An 18,258-nucleotide genomic window follows, 5' to 3' on the forward strand; every position below is an offset into this window, starting at 1 on the left:
GAGACCAATCTGGGCATTGATGATGAGCCTATCTGGGTCCAGATAAAGTGAATCAGCAAATATATTAGCGAAACATGTTTTGATATAAACCAGCCGTTCACAACGTAGACCCTCCCTGCACGATAAAAAAAATGCGCTAGCGTACTTATGCCGACTGAGACCCACCTGGGCATTTGCAGTTTGAATCTGCAATTGAATGAGGCTAAAAATGTTTTTGGCTACAAATCTCTATAAAAACGACATAAAAACTATCAGTGGTTGTCATTAGACGAGTTAGTATTACCTCATTGATTACTATCACTTGATTGTAACTGCTTCGATACCTATTTCTACCTCAACAGTAAGGCCTTCTTCAGTGTTTTTTATTTGACTCGAGTCAAGTACGAAATACTGAAGATGGCCTTACTGCTGAGGTTGAAATGCGTGTGTATAAAGTTATAATCAAATGGTGAAATTAAATGCGGTAGTGTCAACTTGTCTTGTGGACATTGCACTAAAAAAAGCTCTAACAAATTCTCTAGTCAACTATCAAGTGCACAATTGAAACTCACCTGGTAGAGTTGATGCAAAAGTATAAGATTGCTAATGTCGTTCCTGTTCGCGTGACTTAACATCTAGATCACTTTGATCTGGCAGCCAAAGTACTGGTAGTACAAGTGTCAAACCAATGTCGGCGATAAAACAAAACATGTTCTACAACATGATGCATAATAAATTACCAAGTTAGGCTTGTGGAAGCATAATTTGGAAAAATACTTTTAATGACAACAGCGCCACTAGCGTTCTAGTATTTTTGATTCTACTCCTGTTAGTTTCCAGTTTGAATCTGCAAATTCACAATGAATAACAAAGTATTGGGGTGCTTATATCGACAGAAACCTTATGAACAGCACACCAGAAAACTTATGAATGATTTTGTTAACTGACCTCCAAAATACCGGTGAGAGCGATGATTCATTCTCAACCCCAGGGCCCAGACTCATTGTCACCTCCGACGACGGTAAGTTATTTTCATGAAGTAACCTCCTCAACGGATGAAATTTAATTAACTTTTTGTTCAAAAAAATGAATCGAAACAAACCTAAATAATATGTACTTGGGTTGGTATCAATGTTTTGGTCTTAAGATCAATGAGATGCCTTACCTGTTGCTTTACTACCATATTACCACTTACGGTTGAAGTTCATCGAAGTTATTGCTGCACTGGTCAGACCGTAATCCGTCATACTTTTGATGCTGCTTGCCGACCTGATCCTACGCTGTAAGTATTATGTGACCACTTTTAGTTAAGATGGCTTGCTTTCCGCCGGCGAAAGTTGCAGCACATCTTGTGTGGTTTTGTGTGTTCCTTCCGGTCCGGTTAACGATATTACCGTCGGTATTCAAAAGTGAAGCATTAATCAACTGTTTCTGTTCGTTGGTCTCTGAACGAGAATCATTTGTTCGGTCTGCCCATCGCCACCAATCGTCTACAGCGTTTCTTCTTCATCCAAAACCTTCATCGCCCTGCATAACTACGCTATCGTGGTCATCATCTTGATCGAGCGTGGCCGTATCAATGTTGTTGTTGGATTTGATTCTTGATAGCTATTTTACTCTCGATGCCATCCCTCGCTAGATGCTCGAACTGCTGTTGCTGCGCGAACGTAGTCGGATGTCCCACTTTCCTACCCTGATGCTGCTGTTTTGCTGTACGTGATGTTACCACTAGCATGGTCCTGGTGGTTAGTGACCGGGTTGTAGTTAACACTTCCGTTAGAAAGGTAGCATTGATGACCAGCTAATCCACACAAACGTAACATTTCTGCTGCTTCAAAACTAAGCTGTTGGTTGTCACGACTGACATGCTCGTTTGATTATTGATGGGCTTCTTCTGGATTATCCTCGTTTGGTTTCCAGGAATCCCGGTCACACTAACGGCACCACTTTGTAGGAAGCTGTTTATTTTACGCACTGCCTTCATCTGCATCGTGTTTAGCACTGTGTTTAGCTCAGCCCAAATCCCGCAGCAGGCCAACCAATTATGCGTCTCCTTCGACGTTTAGGTCCTGGTGGATGTCAAAAATAATGGTCACTTTGAGGCGAACGCTGCGAGAACTGCGCTGCTACAGAAACCGTGCCCGAAACCCGATTATGTATTCGTACGTTACACTATCGCGGCGCGGCGGAGGAAACGTAAGACAAAAATAGGTACTTTTCAGTTTTTCAAATGGCCACCGGTCCGGGAGCGGTGGGAGCCGAAAATATTTGATTTTGCTACTGAGTCGCCTTTGCTGACTGTGGTGCCGGCGGTGCCGGACATAATATCTGTTGCTCACAAACACAATAACGAAGTGTATATTGCACACGGCAGATTTTTGTTAGACACGTAATTCTAGTGTAAGAGTGTGGGTATAAAACAAGTATGGAGAGATCCGAGCATGTTTCGCCCGTTATTTATGTGTTGATACATGCAGTGTAGAGTGCGGAAGATCAATGTGTTAGTTGAAATCAAGTAAGAAACATATTATACAAGAGCCCGCAGATTTTGTTTATACATTTCTTGCATTATTCATATGCAGAAACTGTATAAAATCGAACTATACAGTGGATGTCGGTAATTTTTGGTTTGGGTGTGGAGTTAACGAAATGTTTACATGCTTTATGATTTATTTTTTGAGAGCCAGTGCTCACAGCGAAGCAAAGTAGATTAAGAATCTCAAAACTAGACCGTGCAGCTTAAACATGGCCCCTTTTTATTCTATTCTTCAGTGGAGATTGTAGGAGGGTTGCATTCACGACGGAATGGGCAGAAATTCATTAAATTTATTTTCAGAGTTTTGGACCTTTCTATTTATTTTTGTTTTCCGAATGTATTTACGACCATATTGAATTCAGGAAATTTTAATTGCGACGTTTTGAATCGTTGTTTCAACTTGCCCCGCAGCACACATTTGTATTTGCCCCGATGAGTTGAAAATGCGGAACAATTTAAAACGACCAGAATACAAAAATTAAAAAGAATCTTCCATCGATTTTTCATAATTATTATGTTTATTCAACAATGAATGCTTACCTACCGTGAAAATTTGATGAAAAACACTTTAAACATCATTTTGGGTCCTGTTTCATCGGTACGTCAAAAAGTTGGTTCGAATTTTGCAAAGGGCAAAAAATAAACAATGGCAGGGATTGCTTTTAGTAGCTGCAATCTTCCGGGAATGGCAGTCAGAAGGTGCGTTTAAGGGAGTAATTTGTTGAAAAAATAATCAGGGCATTCGGTCATTGCTGATCTAAACTACAGCTTCCGTTTCAACTTACCCGCATTTCAACTTGCCCCGGTGTACCTTAGTGGAATATATAGATGAGCGAAGATAAATCCTCTGTCCCCAAACGAGCATGACGTCTCGATTTCAATGGAAATGTTAAGGGCTGTGACGTCATATGTCCATATGCACGGCCAAAAAAACGACTCAGCCATGCATTCACTCATCTACCTATAGATTCTACTATCTATAGTATTTTTAGTCCAAGCCCATTGCGACAGTACCGTAGAACGTCTCGCCTTCAAGTTCATTAGCCACCGCTTGGAAAGCAGTAAGGAATCGATTTACATATAATCTGCCCAGCCAGTTTTTAAATGAACTTCTTCGGTCAATAATTTGTGTGAAGAACGAACGATTCTTCAAAGGCCAGCAAAGGTTGCATTCAATTTTCATAGCATGGATTGCAGCACCCTAAACGGCGGATATTCAAAACTGAATACACTGTGGTACCGTCTATAAATGGGCAACCCACAGATTAGCCCAAAGAACCGAATAAATAGTGAAATGTGAGTGTGTGCATGGAACAGTTCCCCTTTGAATAGTAAGTTCTGCTCACATTTTGGGTTGTTCCATTTTTAATATGTGAGTCGATTTCGTTTCAATTTTCAGTAGTTTATTTCAAACGTGTAGCAGTGTCTTGGAGTGCTGGTATGGATTTTCGCACACAACTTTCATATGTTTTCTGGGATAAGTTGCATGCAATACTTGCACACAAAAAGATGGTAAGTCACTATACAGTTAAACTTTTCAAGCCATGCAGAATGTACAGTAGGGTAACCATTCCTTAGTGGAGGTAGCACCAATAGTGGAGGTATTGGGGTTTTAATGAGATTTATCATATTTACACCCAACCAGAGTCTGCTAGATTTTAATACAATTCTGCATTATTCATATGCAGCAACTGTATAAGAACTTCGCATATACGAAAATTGCATATGTACGAACTGCGGCACGTTGTATAAGGAGGAGATTTGAGTTTTGGAGACATTTTGCATGTATTTGTACCCCTAAAGACTATTTGTGTGTTTGTGATAAAAAATATCCGATGTATGTATGTGTTAGTGTTGGTTTAAAAACTGTGAATGTATTAGTGACAGCTCCTCTCGCGTGAACAGTACATGTAGTGGTGAGATCACGGACGGACAAAACAAAACAAACCGAGGTGACAGTTCGAATATTATTGTTGGAGAAGCAGGACCCACTGAAGATTTCCGGAATACTTTTTAACGTGCTGGTAAAGCCAGAAAACTTCCTTTTGCCGGATTGTGGTGCGGATCCGGCTTACGGTGGTTCTCGGAACAACGCACAACACGGAGAAGCAGTTCTCTCAAAGCCACCCTCCAAGAAGAATGCTCTGCCGGATTCGGTCCAAATTAGCAAAAATCTTTCGTTGATTGTGATCCGTAGCTAACTGTTTTTTGCCGTAACCAAAGGAACAGAAAACCTTTCCGGGATAGCATAGAGAACGAGAGAGTGTAGTGCCGTTATCAACAACCACCAGTTGAGATAAAACCGTGCCGGGGACGGGTCCTTTTAATAACAAAAGCACAAAGCGTTTTGAATTTCGGTAGTTCCCCCTTGTTTAGAACAGAGGATCAATACCCGTCGCGATTAGTCGCATAAACCCGGTCCGGAGGAGTTCTAGAACTGTGCGCAAAGTTTCTTTTGTGCGGACATGATGGTCAAGGAAAAGCCCTATTCAGCTCGAACCTACGATAAGGACGGATACCGATGACGTGCGGCTTGCATTTGTGTGCGGTCCGAAGCGGAAGCGGAGGTGAGTGGAAAAGTGTTACTAATTACATCGTCATTACGTCCCGAATTATGAATAGTTCCAGGTGGCGGAGTGGAATCGAACGAAGAGTCTTCATTAACGGCTTCTCGCGATGTCTTGAAAGAAGCCGGAATTATTGGAGAGCTGGATAGATGTTTAGGAATTTTCGAAAACAGTGACCGAACCGAAGTGTTCGTTATGGTTGTCACCCAAAAGCTGGATGAATGGGAAGATTTTAAAACTATCGGCCGTAAGCGACAGTAGTTCATCATCGAGGAAGCTCTCACGTAGCTGGCACTACATAAGTTAACCCAGCGTCACTATCTTCTGCAGTTACGTCATTCAAAAAATCATCACTGACACAAAATTGCATACACGTGACCACGGACGTGGCGGATGACAAACTCGAATGGGTGCCCACAAGTGCGATGACGAAATCACCACCGCCACAGCCTCCCTTGACGGACGAAGATGGAACGACTTCTATCGAAACGGAAGATCAACCGGTCGCCGACTCCGATTGACTATCGAAAACGATCTCCTAAGCCGTCTTCAACGTTATTGTATTACTTTGAATATTAGGGGAAAGTGGGGCAAGATGGCCATCCTTAGCGGTAATCCTTGTAAAATAGTAAAACTGCTTTGAATTCTGCTGATTTTTGCATGAAACACCTTTAACACACCACATAAGTATCAATAAATACTGATAAATGACGTTAAGTATCTTATAAACTGGGTTTTCAAAAGTTTTTTTTGTGATACCAATATTTATCATATGCGGCGCTATGACCACCCCCTCGGGACAAGACGAGCAGGGACCAAAATTATATCAAAAGTGTGCTAAATTTATTTAGAACGGGTGACACATTTCTTGCACTTTTAAATTTATTTTTAAACGTATTCTTCTAATTGTTGATGCTATCGGCACTCTCTGATTTTAATGGAACTTATTCAAACTTTGCACAACATCAATGATTGTAATGGTATACAAAACAATCTGTAAATTATTGTATGAGTAAGTAAAAGCTTTCAAGTAAAAAACTCAACAATTCAAATAGTATGAGGACAGATCAGCGCTCGAGCGAATTTGGCTTTCAACACTCTATCGAATTGCGTCGTGCAACCACATGATCAAAGGGTTGTGCCGAATGGGGCGGCCACATTTCGGTACGGTGCCAGCGGAAACCACCCGTCCCACGTTCATGATTCCGAATAACTCGTACTGGAGTGTGGCGTATTCGTAGCCTCATACCGCCTCTGCCCGCGCTTGGTCCAAATAAATTCTTTCCTACCGGTTCAAGTATCATCCTACCGTGTGGCATTGCCATTCCCTTCTCCGCCAAACAAAGTAACTCAGAGGACGGCGATGGCCACTCCGCCTGAGAACGGAACAGTCTCAAACAAGCAAATTTTTCGGTTGTAGCATCCAGGTCAGGAGCAGCTATTCACCTGATTATTGATTATCGAGCATGCAGATTTCGATGAAATCGAGCTTTTGGATCTAGTACCCGGTGAAGAAATCATGTCCACCTTCTTTAATCTTGATCTGGTCAAGATAGGTCCCTGGAATGAGATTGGGACGGTTATGATAATATAGAACACATTCGCCTCGAAGTGGCGGCAAAGGTTTGCACCGTGTTAACCGCTTCTGCAAATATTAGGTGCAACGCTAATATCCACAGTGGTCTACAACCTCGCAGCCGAAATTCCTAATAAAGAAACCATGGTCATGACACCGTTTGTCTTGTTTCAATTGCTAACGATAATCACTGATTACTATGGGTCGATTCTGCTCAGTTGGTGTCAGTACTCCGCGCTAAACATTCGAAGAGTTAGAACTATTGGATTGAACATTAATGAAGGCATTGTCGGATACATGAAGAAACTTAGCATCATAGAATGGTTGACCGTTGAGCGAGAGGTGCTAATGTTCGATTTTATGTGTGGATAATATCATAAGGAGCGCATCAAGGAAACGTGTCCCGCACCGTGGCGGTTCCTAAAATAAATTTACGAATCTGCGCGTTTCATGTAACACACATTACAGTAGGGTAACGGCAGATATTGTAGAAAGCCTATGCATCGTTCAGAAAGCTCAATTTACAGCATCTAATATCATAACAGTAAAATAGGCTTTACTATCTAACTTATCCGTGGTAAGCTGGAAATGATTGAGTTTGGGGGAGGATTGACAAACGACTTACAAGAGGACCCGTAGGCTGTAATGTTGGGTAGACACCTTTACGTGGTGTGTTACGGGTAAGATCTACCACGGTTACATTGCCAGCTACAGGCAAATCCTGATCCAACGAATACCTTCCTCCAACTCCGTGGTACTTATGAGGGTGTCGCTATGTCGGTGGCCTCTCGTTAAGTAAGTATTACATCAACACTTCCTCTCGGCCTAGTGGCCTAGTGGCCAGGAGTAGTAATCCTCATGCTTTTGTTATTTTTGTTTAACCCGTAAATGCCCAGGACGAACTTTTAATTTTGAAAACCATGTATCTCTGAGGTTTTTGGAGGTTTTTTCTCGGAATTTTCACTAAAATCAAGGGGAATAGTTGTACTTTTAGGCACATGCAAACCCTCCCCTTCGGACCCTCCCCCTTTTTATGATTGGGAAAACTAGGTGGCCCAAAAGCGTAATTTTAGGCAGTGATCTATGAAACTGGTCATATTTGGAGATTTAATAGTCTGTTTAACAGCCCGTATGCACAGAGCTATTCAATATGATTCAATTGAATTTTAAGGCCTCCAATACATCTGGCATATTTTGGTGAAGTTGCTCTGAATAAATAAAAATTGTATCTGCCTGAAGCAACAACCTATAGTGATCCAACAAATCTATATAAGTCCCTAGAGCACGTGCGAATGTTTTACCATTAAAATATGTCCAACTCAGATCTTCTAGGTTCTCCAAATTATCCGGGAGTTGAGTTCAATTGGTCTACCATGTCAACTACGCCTGATATCAAACCGACAGCGACCCAGCGTGTCCATATAGGTCCTTAGTGGTCATGCAAATTATCAGTAAAATAAGTCCAACACAGATGTTCTAGGTTCACCAAATTGTCCGAGAGTTGAGTTCAATTGGTCTACCAGGTCAACTGCGCCTGATACCAAACCGACAGCGCCCCAGCGTGTCCATATAAGTCCTAGGAGCCCATGCGAATGCTTCATCATTTAAATAAGTACAACGCAGATGTTCTAGGTTCTCCAAATTGTCCGGGAGTTGAGTTCAATTGGTCTACCAGGTAAATACGCCTGATATCAAACCGACAGCGACCCAGCGTGTCCATATCAGTCCTAAGAGCCCAAGCGAATGCTTCACTATTTAAATAAGTACAACGCAGATGTTTTAGGTTCTCTAAATTGTCCGGGAGTTGAGTTCAATTGGTCTACCAGGTCAACTACGCCTGATATCAAACCGACAGCGACCCAGCGTGTCCATTTAGGTGCTTAGAGGTCATGCAAATGCACCACCAGTCAAATAAGTCCAACGCAGATGTGCTAGGTTCTCCAAATTGTCCGGGAGTTGAATTCAATTGGTATACCATGTCAACTGCGCCTGATCTCAAACCTACAGAAACCCAGCGTGTCCATATCAGTCCTAAGAGCCCAAGCGAGTGCTTCACTATTCAAATAAGTATAACGCAGATGTTCTTGGTTCTGCAAATTGTCCGGGACTTGAGTTCAATTGGTCTACCAGGTCAACTGCGCCTGATATCCAACCGACAGCGACCCAGCGGGCCCATATAGCTCCTTGGAGGTCATGCAAATGCATCATCGGTCAAATAATTCCAACGCAGATGTTCTAGGTTCTCCAAATTGTTCGGGAGTTGAGTTCAATTGGTCTACCATGTCAACTACGCCTGATATCAAACTGACAGCGACCCAGCGTGTCCATATAGGTCTTTAGAGGTCATGCAAATGCATCACCAGTCAAATAAGTCCAACGCAGATGTTCTAGGTTCACCAAATGGTCCAGGAGTTGAGTTCATTTGGTCTACCAGGTCAACTGCGCCTGATATCAAACCGACAGCGACCCAGCGGGTCCATATACCTCCTTGGAGATCATGCAAATGCATCATCAGTCAAATAAGTCCAACGCAGATGTGCTAGGTTCACCAAATTGTTCGGAAGTTGAGTTCAATTGGTCTACCATGTCAACTACGCCTGATATCAAACCGACAACGACCCAGCGTGACCATATCAGTTCTAAAAGCCCATGCGAATGCTTCATCACTGAAGTAAGTACAACGCAGATGTTCTAGGTTCTCCAAATTGTTCAGGAGTTGAGTTCAATTGGTCTACCAGGTCAACTGCGCCTGATATCAAACCGACAGCGATCCAACGTGTATAACACAGATGTTCTAGGCTCTCCAAATTGTTCGTGAGTTGAATTGAATTGGTCTACCAGGTCTTCTTTAGAGGTCATACAAATGCATCACCAGTCAAATAAGTATAACGCAGATGTTGTAGGTTTTCCATGTTGTCCGGGAGTTGACTTCAATTGGTCTGCCAGGTCAACTACGCCTGATCTCAAACCGACAGCAACCCAGTGTGCCCATATCAGTCCTTAGAGCCCATACGAATGCTTTACTATTCATATAAGTACAACGCAGATGTTCTAGGTTCTCCAAATTGTCCGGGAGTTGAGTTCAATTGGTATACCATGTTAACTACGCCTGATATCAAACCGACACCAACCCATCGTGTCCTTATAAGTCCCAAGAGCCCATGCAAATGCTCCATCATTCAAATATATCCAATTCAGGTGTTCTAGGTTCTCCAAACTGTTCTGGAGTTGAGTTCAATTGGTCTACCAGGTCAACTACACCTGGTAAAATCCAAAAGCAACCCAACTTGCTCATGTTAGTTCATTGAACCTTTGCGAATGTTTCGATATTCAAATAAGTCCAAAGTAGATGTTATAGATCCTCCAAATTGTTCTGGAATTAAGGTCAATTGGTCTACCTCGTCAACCACACACAACCGCACATCGGCGCAGGGAGGTTTGACTGGTTTCATAATAGAAGTCCTTGGTTCTACGGATTGTTCCGGAGTTGAGATCAATTGGTCTGCCAGTTCAAGTATGTCTGATACAAAACCAAAAGCAACCAAGCACGTCCATAAAAATCCCTATAAACGTAACGACTGATTGACTATTCAAATAGGTCAATTTCAGATTCTGGTTCTTATTCTAATTCGAAAACAACCCATCATGTCCACATCTCAGAGCCTTGACGAATGATTCACGCTTGGTACCAGACTAAGACGTGCTGGGATTTTTAAATTTATATGGACTCGCTGGGTTGCTATAGGTTCGATACAAGGCGTAATTGACTTGGTAGACTAATTGAATTCAACTCCCGGACAATTTGGAGAATTTAGAACATCTGCGTTGGCCTTATTTGAAAGATGAAGCATTCGCATGGGCTCCAAGGACACGTTGGGTTGGTGTCGGTTCGATATCAGGAGTAGTTGACCTGGTAGGCCAATTGAACTCAACTCCTGGACAATTTGGAGAGCCTAGAACATCTGCGTTGGACTTATTTGAATGATGAAGCATTCGCATGGACTCTTAGGACATGACACGCTGGGTCGCTGTCGGTTTGATATCAGGCGTAGTTGACATGGTAGACCAATTGAACTCAACTCCCGGATATTTTGGAGAACCTAGAACATCTGCGTTATACTTATTTGAATAATGAAGCTTCGCATGGGCTCTTAGGACTTATAAGGACACGCTGGGTTGCTGTCGGTTCGATATCAGGCGTAATTGACATGGTAGACTAATTGACCTCAACTCCCGGACCATTTGGAGTACCTAAAACGTCTGTGTTGGACTTATTTGACTGTTAAAGCATTTGCATGACCTCTAAGGACCTATATGGACACGCTGAGGTGCTCTCGGTTGGATACTAGTCGTAATTGACCTGGTGACCAATTGAACTCAACTCCCGGACGATTTGGAGAACCTAGAACATCTGCGTTGTACTTATTTGAATGATAAAGCATTCGCATGGGCTCTTAGGACTTATATGGACACTCTAGGTCGCTGTCGGTTTGGTATCAGGCGCAGTTGACATGGTATACCAATTGAACTCATCTCCAGGACCATTTGGACTACCTAGAACATCTGCGTTGGACTTATTCAACTGTTAAAGCATTTACATGACCTCTAAGGACCTATATGGACAGGCTTGATTGCTCTCGGTTGGATACTACTCGTAATTGACCTGGTAGACCAATTGAACTCAACTCCCGGACAATTTGGAGAACCTGGAACATCTGCCTTGTACTTATTTGAATGATGAAGCATTCGCATGGGCTCTTATGACTTATATGGACACGATGGGTCGCTGTCGGTTTGATATCAGGCGTAGTTGACATGGTAGACGAATTAAACTCAACTCCCGGATAATTTGGAGAACCTAGAACATCTGCGTTGTACTTATTTCAATTATGAAGCATGCGCATGGGCTCTTAGGACTGATATGGACACGCTGGGTTTCTGTCGGTTTTATATCAGGCGCAGTTGACATGGTAGACCAATTGAACTCAACTCCCGGATAATCTTGAGAACCTAGAACATCTGATTTGGGCATATTTTAATGGTGAAGCATTCGCACGGGCTCTTAGTACTGATATGGACACGCTGAGTTGCTGTCGGTTTGATATCAGGCGTAGTTGACCTGGTAGACTAATTGACCCCAACTCCAGCACAATTTGGAGAACCTAGAACATCTGAATTGGACTTATTCGAATGATGGAGTATTCACATGGGTTTTTAGGACTTACATGGGCACGCTGGGTTACTATCGGTTTGATATCAGGCGTAGTTGACATGGTAGACCAATTGAACTCAACTCCCGGACCATTTGGAGTACTCAAAACATCTGCGTTGGACTTATTTGACTGTTGAAGCATTTGCATGACCTCTAAGGACCTATATGGACACGCTGAGGTGCTCTCGGTTGGATACTAGTCGTAATTGACCTGGTAGACCAATTGAACTCAACTCCCGGACAATTTGGAGAACCTAGAACATCTGCGTTGTACTTCAACGCAGAGCAACTTCACCAATATGCCAGATGTATTGGAGGCTTTAAAAAAGTTTTTGTTACATTATTTGCACAAATCTCATTCAATTGAATCATATTGAATAGCCTGTGCATTTGTGTTTATTTAGCACTTCCACAGTTATTAACTGCGAGATTTCTAAACTGCCGCGATTCGCATAAGAGTCCCATGTCGATTTTTGACGATTTTGATTTTCTTTCGAGACAATTCTAAACCAAAAATTTTCCTAGGCCGGCGCCGGGAATCAAACCAAGCCATGCTCAGCATGGTCTTGCTTTGTAGCCGCCCGTTACAGCACGGCTAAGGAGGGCCCCGATAACATGGAAACTAATTATATGCATCTGCACGAGACAAACTCTCTTCAGTTACATGTGCCTATTCAGCTGCGTTGTAATAAACTATCTCGTTATAACATTCGCGGGCATTACATTAAGTGATAATATTGGAAAATTAATATATTCGCACAATCAAATGAAAAATATATGTCACAAATGGGTCTGATCTATTCAATCGTAAACATCATGAACATAATTCAGTTTCCAATATCCAATTCTAAGCGAAATCGTTGACAGCCTGTTATGGAAATCTTCAGCAGCTAGCTAGATATGCACTACAAAATCAATCAAAACAAACAAAATTCTTTAATACCCTGCAGGAATTTCAATTTCAACCGGACTTGGTACTGAACTGCTTGTCGTTTGGACTTTCCGCGACCGTGTACATAATATATTATTATTTATACTCTGCATTTCACCCACACTCTTTCAACTCTGCAACCATTAGCAGCTGCCACGGCAAAATCAACCGCGAACCATGTGTTTGTGTTCATGAGGAATATCGACGAGTGTCAAATTAACACAAACCGTCCTTACGCATCACCCGCACGGAAAGACATTATGAAAAAAATAACAAATAAACAAAACAAGAACAAACAAGCTCCCATTCCGGAAATTTGCATTCGTCGCAGCCGAAGACTGGGGAGCAGGTCAGCCAAACCAAATAAATGTTTCGCACTTACCGTTTGCGCCATTGTAGGAGATGGTTTCTTCATTAGTAACATAAAAACCACAAAACAATTCAATAATCACTTTAACTTTTATTTTACTTTTATTTTCTTTTATTTTCTAATATATTTTTCACAACCGCACTCACAACCGTATTCAAACACGTCATTCTCGAAACTGAGTTCGTCCTCGGCTCAGTTCACGCTACTCACCAATTCGATACCGATACTCTCTCTTTTTCTCGCATTGCTGCTATCAAAACAGTCTCTCGATCATCGCACAATCTTTCGACTCTTAACAGATACGTAGTAGGGACTGTTCAAGCTGGTGTTTTGTTCGATTATCATTTATAAATTTTTTCCTACATAATTCTAAACATACGCGCTTCAATTCTTCCTAATTTCGTTTCCTCAAGAACTTATTTAAAACATATTAGAATACATTTTAAAATGCTGTCCTCAAACCGAACAAAAATCATCTCGCCAAGAACTTCTATACCGTGCTGCCAAAGGCCATGAGTGAATAAGTAATAATACGTTGACGCTAGACATATTTTATAATTCTCTGATTTCAAAGATGAAAAATATTGTTTTTGGAAGAAATTTGGATGAGTAAATTATCCTCTCAACCAAATAAAATGGTTATGAATAATACCATCTGCATCTTGTCGTTGAAACGTGCATATTTTTGTTTACGTCCTACTCTACCGTCCCGAGAGAGATGAGAGAGTAAAATGTTGAGAGATTGAGTAAAATTTGCTTAGGCCCGGAATTGGTTTTATGTATGCCGGAATGGAAATCGCTATGACAATGAAATGGTGCTGCACCTCGTTTATTTTAAATCAAATAAAAGCTTTTTTGGAGATATATAGCACGAATAGCTATTTTAAGTAGAAGGAACTTCAATGCAGTATTATACAGCCCACAAAATTCAAGAAAAGTTGCTTCCTGTCATAAATATCAATTGAATAATGCAGTCGTACGCAAGTTAGGCCGGGAATGGGGTAAGAAACCCTATTTTCAAATTACAATGCGATGTTTTTGCTTTATGCGAAACATGGCTATCATCAGATGTGAACCTTCATTGACGAGCTCATTATCGCTGGACTGTACTTGGAAGGTGGTCCAAGATCCCCATGGTAGTGATCATTTGCCGATCGAAGTTTTAATTTCAATGGACTTAAGCAATCCGCTCATCGACCTCTCATATATGACCTCACAAAGCAATCGATTGAGGAGAAATATGGGAGCCTTCATTGATGGCATACAGTCGATAGAAACACCTCCGCCGCGGGAAGAGTACCAGTTTCAATCTCAGTTGGTTATTGACAACGCTCTCCATGCACAACGCCGGCTGGTGCCAGGAGCTTCGGTTTGTAGGAAACCACATACACACATGCACACAGCTCTATCGTGAGAAATCCTCCGAGTTTAAGGAATTTCGGTAACACGGATCGATCGTTCTTCACAAACGGTACATCGCGCTCGAAGTCCAGTTCAAGAAGCTAGTCAAAGGGAAGAAACGCGAATATTAGCGCTCTTCGTTGAAGGCTTGTCGCGGAGACTTCAATGTAAATCTTTTGACCGTCGTCGGAAGGAGAATGCGAAAACGCATCGTCCGTGAACGAAGATCGTAAAGCTCGCCGCGTGGATACTCGACTTTGCAAAAAGTTTGTCCGGATTCGGTACCAGTGGAGCAAGTATCACGTGATAGTTTTGCTGACAGAGATGATATGGATCACCCCTTTTGATGATTGAATTCTCGCTCGCTCCTTTCAGTACTACAATTCTGCTCCGGTAATGGATAGAGATCAGGTTCAATTTACTCAAAACCTCCCAGACGCCGCGAAGAAGCGCCTGTTGATTTGTTCAATCAGTTCTGAGTGCAACATTGTTCCGGATGATTGGGGAAGTATTGATAGCCATCCAGAAGCCCAGAAACCCCAAATCGCGATGCTTTTCTGCCTTCAAAAGGTGTTGGAGAAGATGATCCTCTTGACTAGACAAATGGGTTGAGATCTAATGATTTTTTTCAGATACACAGTTTGGTTTTCGTAGGAAAGGGGACGGGACTGTCTTGCATTGCTTTCTTCAGAAATTCTGTTAACTTTCGTTAAAAAGAGCAAATAGGCTCCAGTATTTTGAGCATTAAGGGGCTTTTGATTCATTTGCGTCGATGTTTATCCGATAAGCTCCAGCTGTGGGACTTTCTCATCTTGAACAACTATGTGACAATTGGTTGTCAGAGAACGTATGAGTTTTCTCATGGTGATTTGGCAACTTCACGAATTGACTACATGGGTCTTCCCTTAGGGCTCTGTGAGCTTCTTACAATTTTACGTCAGGGACATTGTAGATGTCTCTGCCAAATTGCTAGTTGAGACAGCTTGCAGATGATTGTGTTGTATCCGTTTCGGGCCAACAGCGGTTGATCTGAAGGACCATACAAGATACTTTGGACAATTTATCTGCTTGGCTTTAAAGTTGGGTATCAATTCCCGCCGGAGAAAACTGAGATGGTTGTCATTTCAAAAACACAAGCCGGCTAAGTTTTGCCCAACTGATGGGAAGACAATCCCAGCATGTCTTCCAAATACCTCAGGGTCTAATTGACTCGAAATGCACCTTCAAGCACATTGTATCTGACACAAAATGCTCAGAAAGAATCAACTTCATGCGAAAAATAACCGGAACATGGTGGGGATTACCCGAAGATCCATCACGTTGTATCGAACAACAATTCTAGTCGGTTCTCGAATACGTAGCTTCTGCTTCCAGTTCGTGGCGAAAACTCAATGCGAACCTCACGGATTCAGTACCGCTGTCCTTTCGCGTTGGGTTGGCTTGAAATTCGACTCATACCAATGTAGTTTAGAGTACTTGCAGGAGTTCTTCCTCTGACAGATCGTTTCGCGGAATTATCGCTCGGTACTCCCTCCGTTGTAGGTTCTCAATTCATTGTCATTTAACTTCGAGAAGCTGCTTGAATAAAACCTCAATCTCGTTTCATGAGTATTTCCACTGGTATATGACGCTGAGGTATGCCCATCTTGGTTGACCAATTGTGCTAACTCCTTGCTCATGTTCCTCGTATCATTGATCTGTCCATAACAGAAGGTTCATGGAATACCAGACGTTTTTCGTGCGGAGGTAATACCTTTATTTTGTAAGCTAAGTACGGGCACGACAGCCAGAGAGAACCTTTTTACAGATGGGTCAAAACGGATGCTCCACTGGTTTCAGTGTTTTAACGTTTTCATGCGCTTATTTTAAGCTCAAAGAGTCTTGTTCTGTGTATACTGCGAGCTAGCGCTATGCACTATTCACTTGAGCAAATTGCGTCCTACCTCTGACCACTTTTTCATCTTCACCGACAGCCTAATTCAGGAGGCTTCGTCAATGAAACTCGTTAAGCACTCAGAGTATCTTCTGAATGGAGATACGAAAAGCTTTGAGTGCATTACACAACGGTCTTACACAATCACCATGGTTGGAGTCCCTTCTCATTGCTCGATCCGGGAAATGAGAAAGCGGACTTTTTGGCTAAGGTAGGCGCTATAGGTGATATTTACGATCGACAAATCACCTTCGATGAATTTTTATGACATTAGTTCGTCAGGAAACCTTGAACAGCTGGCAACAGAAATGGACAAATAGGAGTTGGGAATGGCAGTATTCAATTGCCCACCAGGTGTCGAAGCGTCAATTTTCAAAAATGAATATGGGACGAGACTTCATTCGAACCATGTGTGTCTAATGTCCAATCACTACACTTTAATCGCACATCTTTTCAAAGTGAAGAAACCTTCGTGTTTGCGCGCGGATTATCAGGACATTGACCATGTCGTGTGGACGTCGATGAGCATCTGGCCCCAGATCTACGCTAAATGAACATCTCCGGGTCCGAGGAAAACAACGAAAACCTATTAGGAAGTGTTGGGGTCTTGACCTCAATACATGTCCCTTGTCCACCAATTCTTGAAAGTAGCAGATGTTAGGCTGTAACCAGTGTCCCCTTGTGTACCCTATCACGAATGTCTTCTTCTTGTTTCTCATCAATGTCTGTCTTATTCCTCTCGTATTTCTTCCTCTTGTTGCTCTACTAGAAAATATTTGTTTGTTCCGATACAGATGAAACATCGTTAAGCATCTAAACCATGTAACCATTAGAATCTAAATTAGTCAATACCTTAAATCCCTTTCCTTTCTCTTTGTATTATTGTATTCCCTAACCTCGACCCAACCGCGATCGGTTCTCCAAAACTAACATTATGTATAAGAATCAAGATTAAAATTGTACTAGAAACATGATTTCGGCTCCGTAGCGCTTTACGGCAAATGAGCCTTTCAAATAAACAAAAGATTAAAAAAAAGTTATGAAATCGAGTACATCAAGGGTGCCAACAATAAGGTAGCCAGTGAAATGCTGTGCAAATGGCGAAGGTAATGACGAAGACGTTTTGTTCCTGCAGTTCATACACCCAAAACAATTATGTGTGGCATGCTTTGTATTAAGCATTTTGTATCAAATCTGATACTGAAATGAGAAAACATCAACACATTTTTATCGTGACCGGAGACCTAATGCAAGGGCCTGCCGTTTACTTAATACAATCTGTGCTATATATAATGTAGTCAAACTTACGCGTATGCGAGGTTACGCAAATTTTCAGAAAAATATATAAAGCTCTAGTGGAATGTATTCAACGTCTAAGACGAATTAGTATGTCCATTGACCACTAATTAATTTCGATATCTTTGCAGATACGTACACCGCATGTGGTCGTCTTCGATGTCTCGTACTTCACTACGAGGCATGAAGATGACCACGGTGGTCGATCGCTTCTCCAAGATATCGAAATTAGTGTAAATGGAGAATTAATTCATGACGTTGAATAAAATGTTTCAATCTCTGGTTGCGTGATACATTTTCAGCGATCGCAAGTAATAGAAGACTGTGATCTTCATCCATTTATTACTTTTATTATGTCTTTACTTCAAGTTGAAAGTTTGATAAAGTTCTTACCATGATAATTTTTTTCTTCATTGTGCATTCACTGTTTGATCTCTAATGATAACACATTATTTTC

The 18,258-nt window shown here is 41.8% G+C and overlaps 1 protein-coding gene across 1 annotated transcript; it reads left to right on the forward strand.

The window, feature by feature from the left end:
• The first annotated feature begins 4,820 nt into the window (after window positions 1-4,820).
• Window positions 4,821-5,792, forward strand: LOC134203492 (uncharacterized). Its single transcript, XM_062678358.1, has 3 exons — window positions 4,821-5,082; window positions 5,138-5,329; window positions 5,413-5,792. Exons 1-3 carry the CDS (start codon window positions 5,037-5,039, stop codon window positions 5,601-5,603), a joined length of 429 nt encoding a protein of 142 aa, XP_062534342.1. The 5' UTR covers window positions 4,821-5,036; the 3' UTR covers window positions 5,604-5,792.
• Window positions 5,793-18,258: the final 12,466 nt, after the last annotated feature.

This window comes from Armigeres subalbatus, unplaced genomic scaffold, assembly GCF_024139115.2.
Source record: "Armigeres subalbatus isolate Guangzhou_Male unplaced genomic scaffold, GZ_Asu_2 Contig189, whole genome shotgun sequence".
Lineage (NCBI taxonomy): Eukaryota > Metazoa > Arthropoda > Insecta > Diptera > Culicidae > Armigeres > Armigeres subalbatus.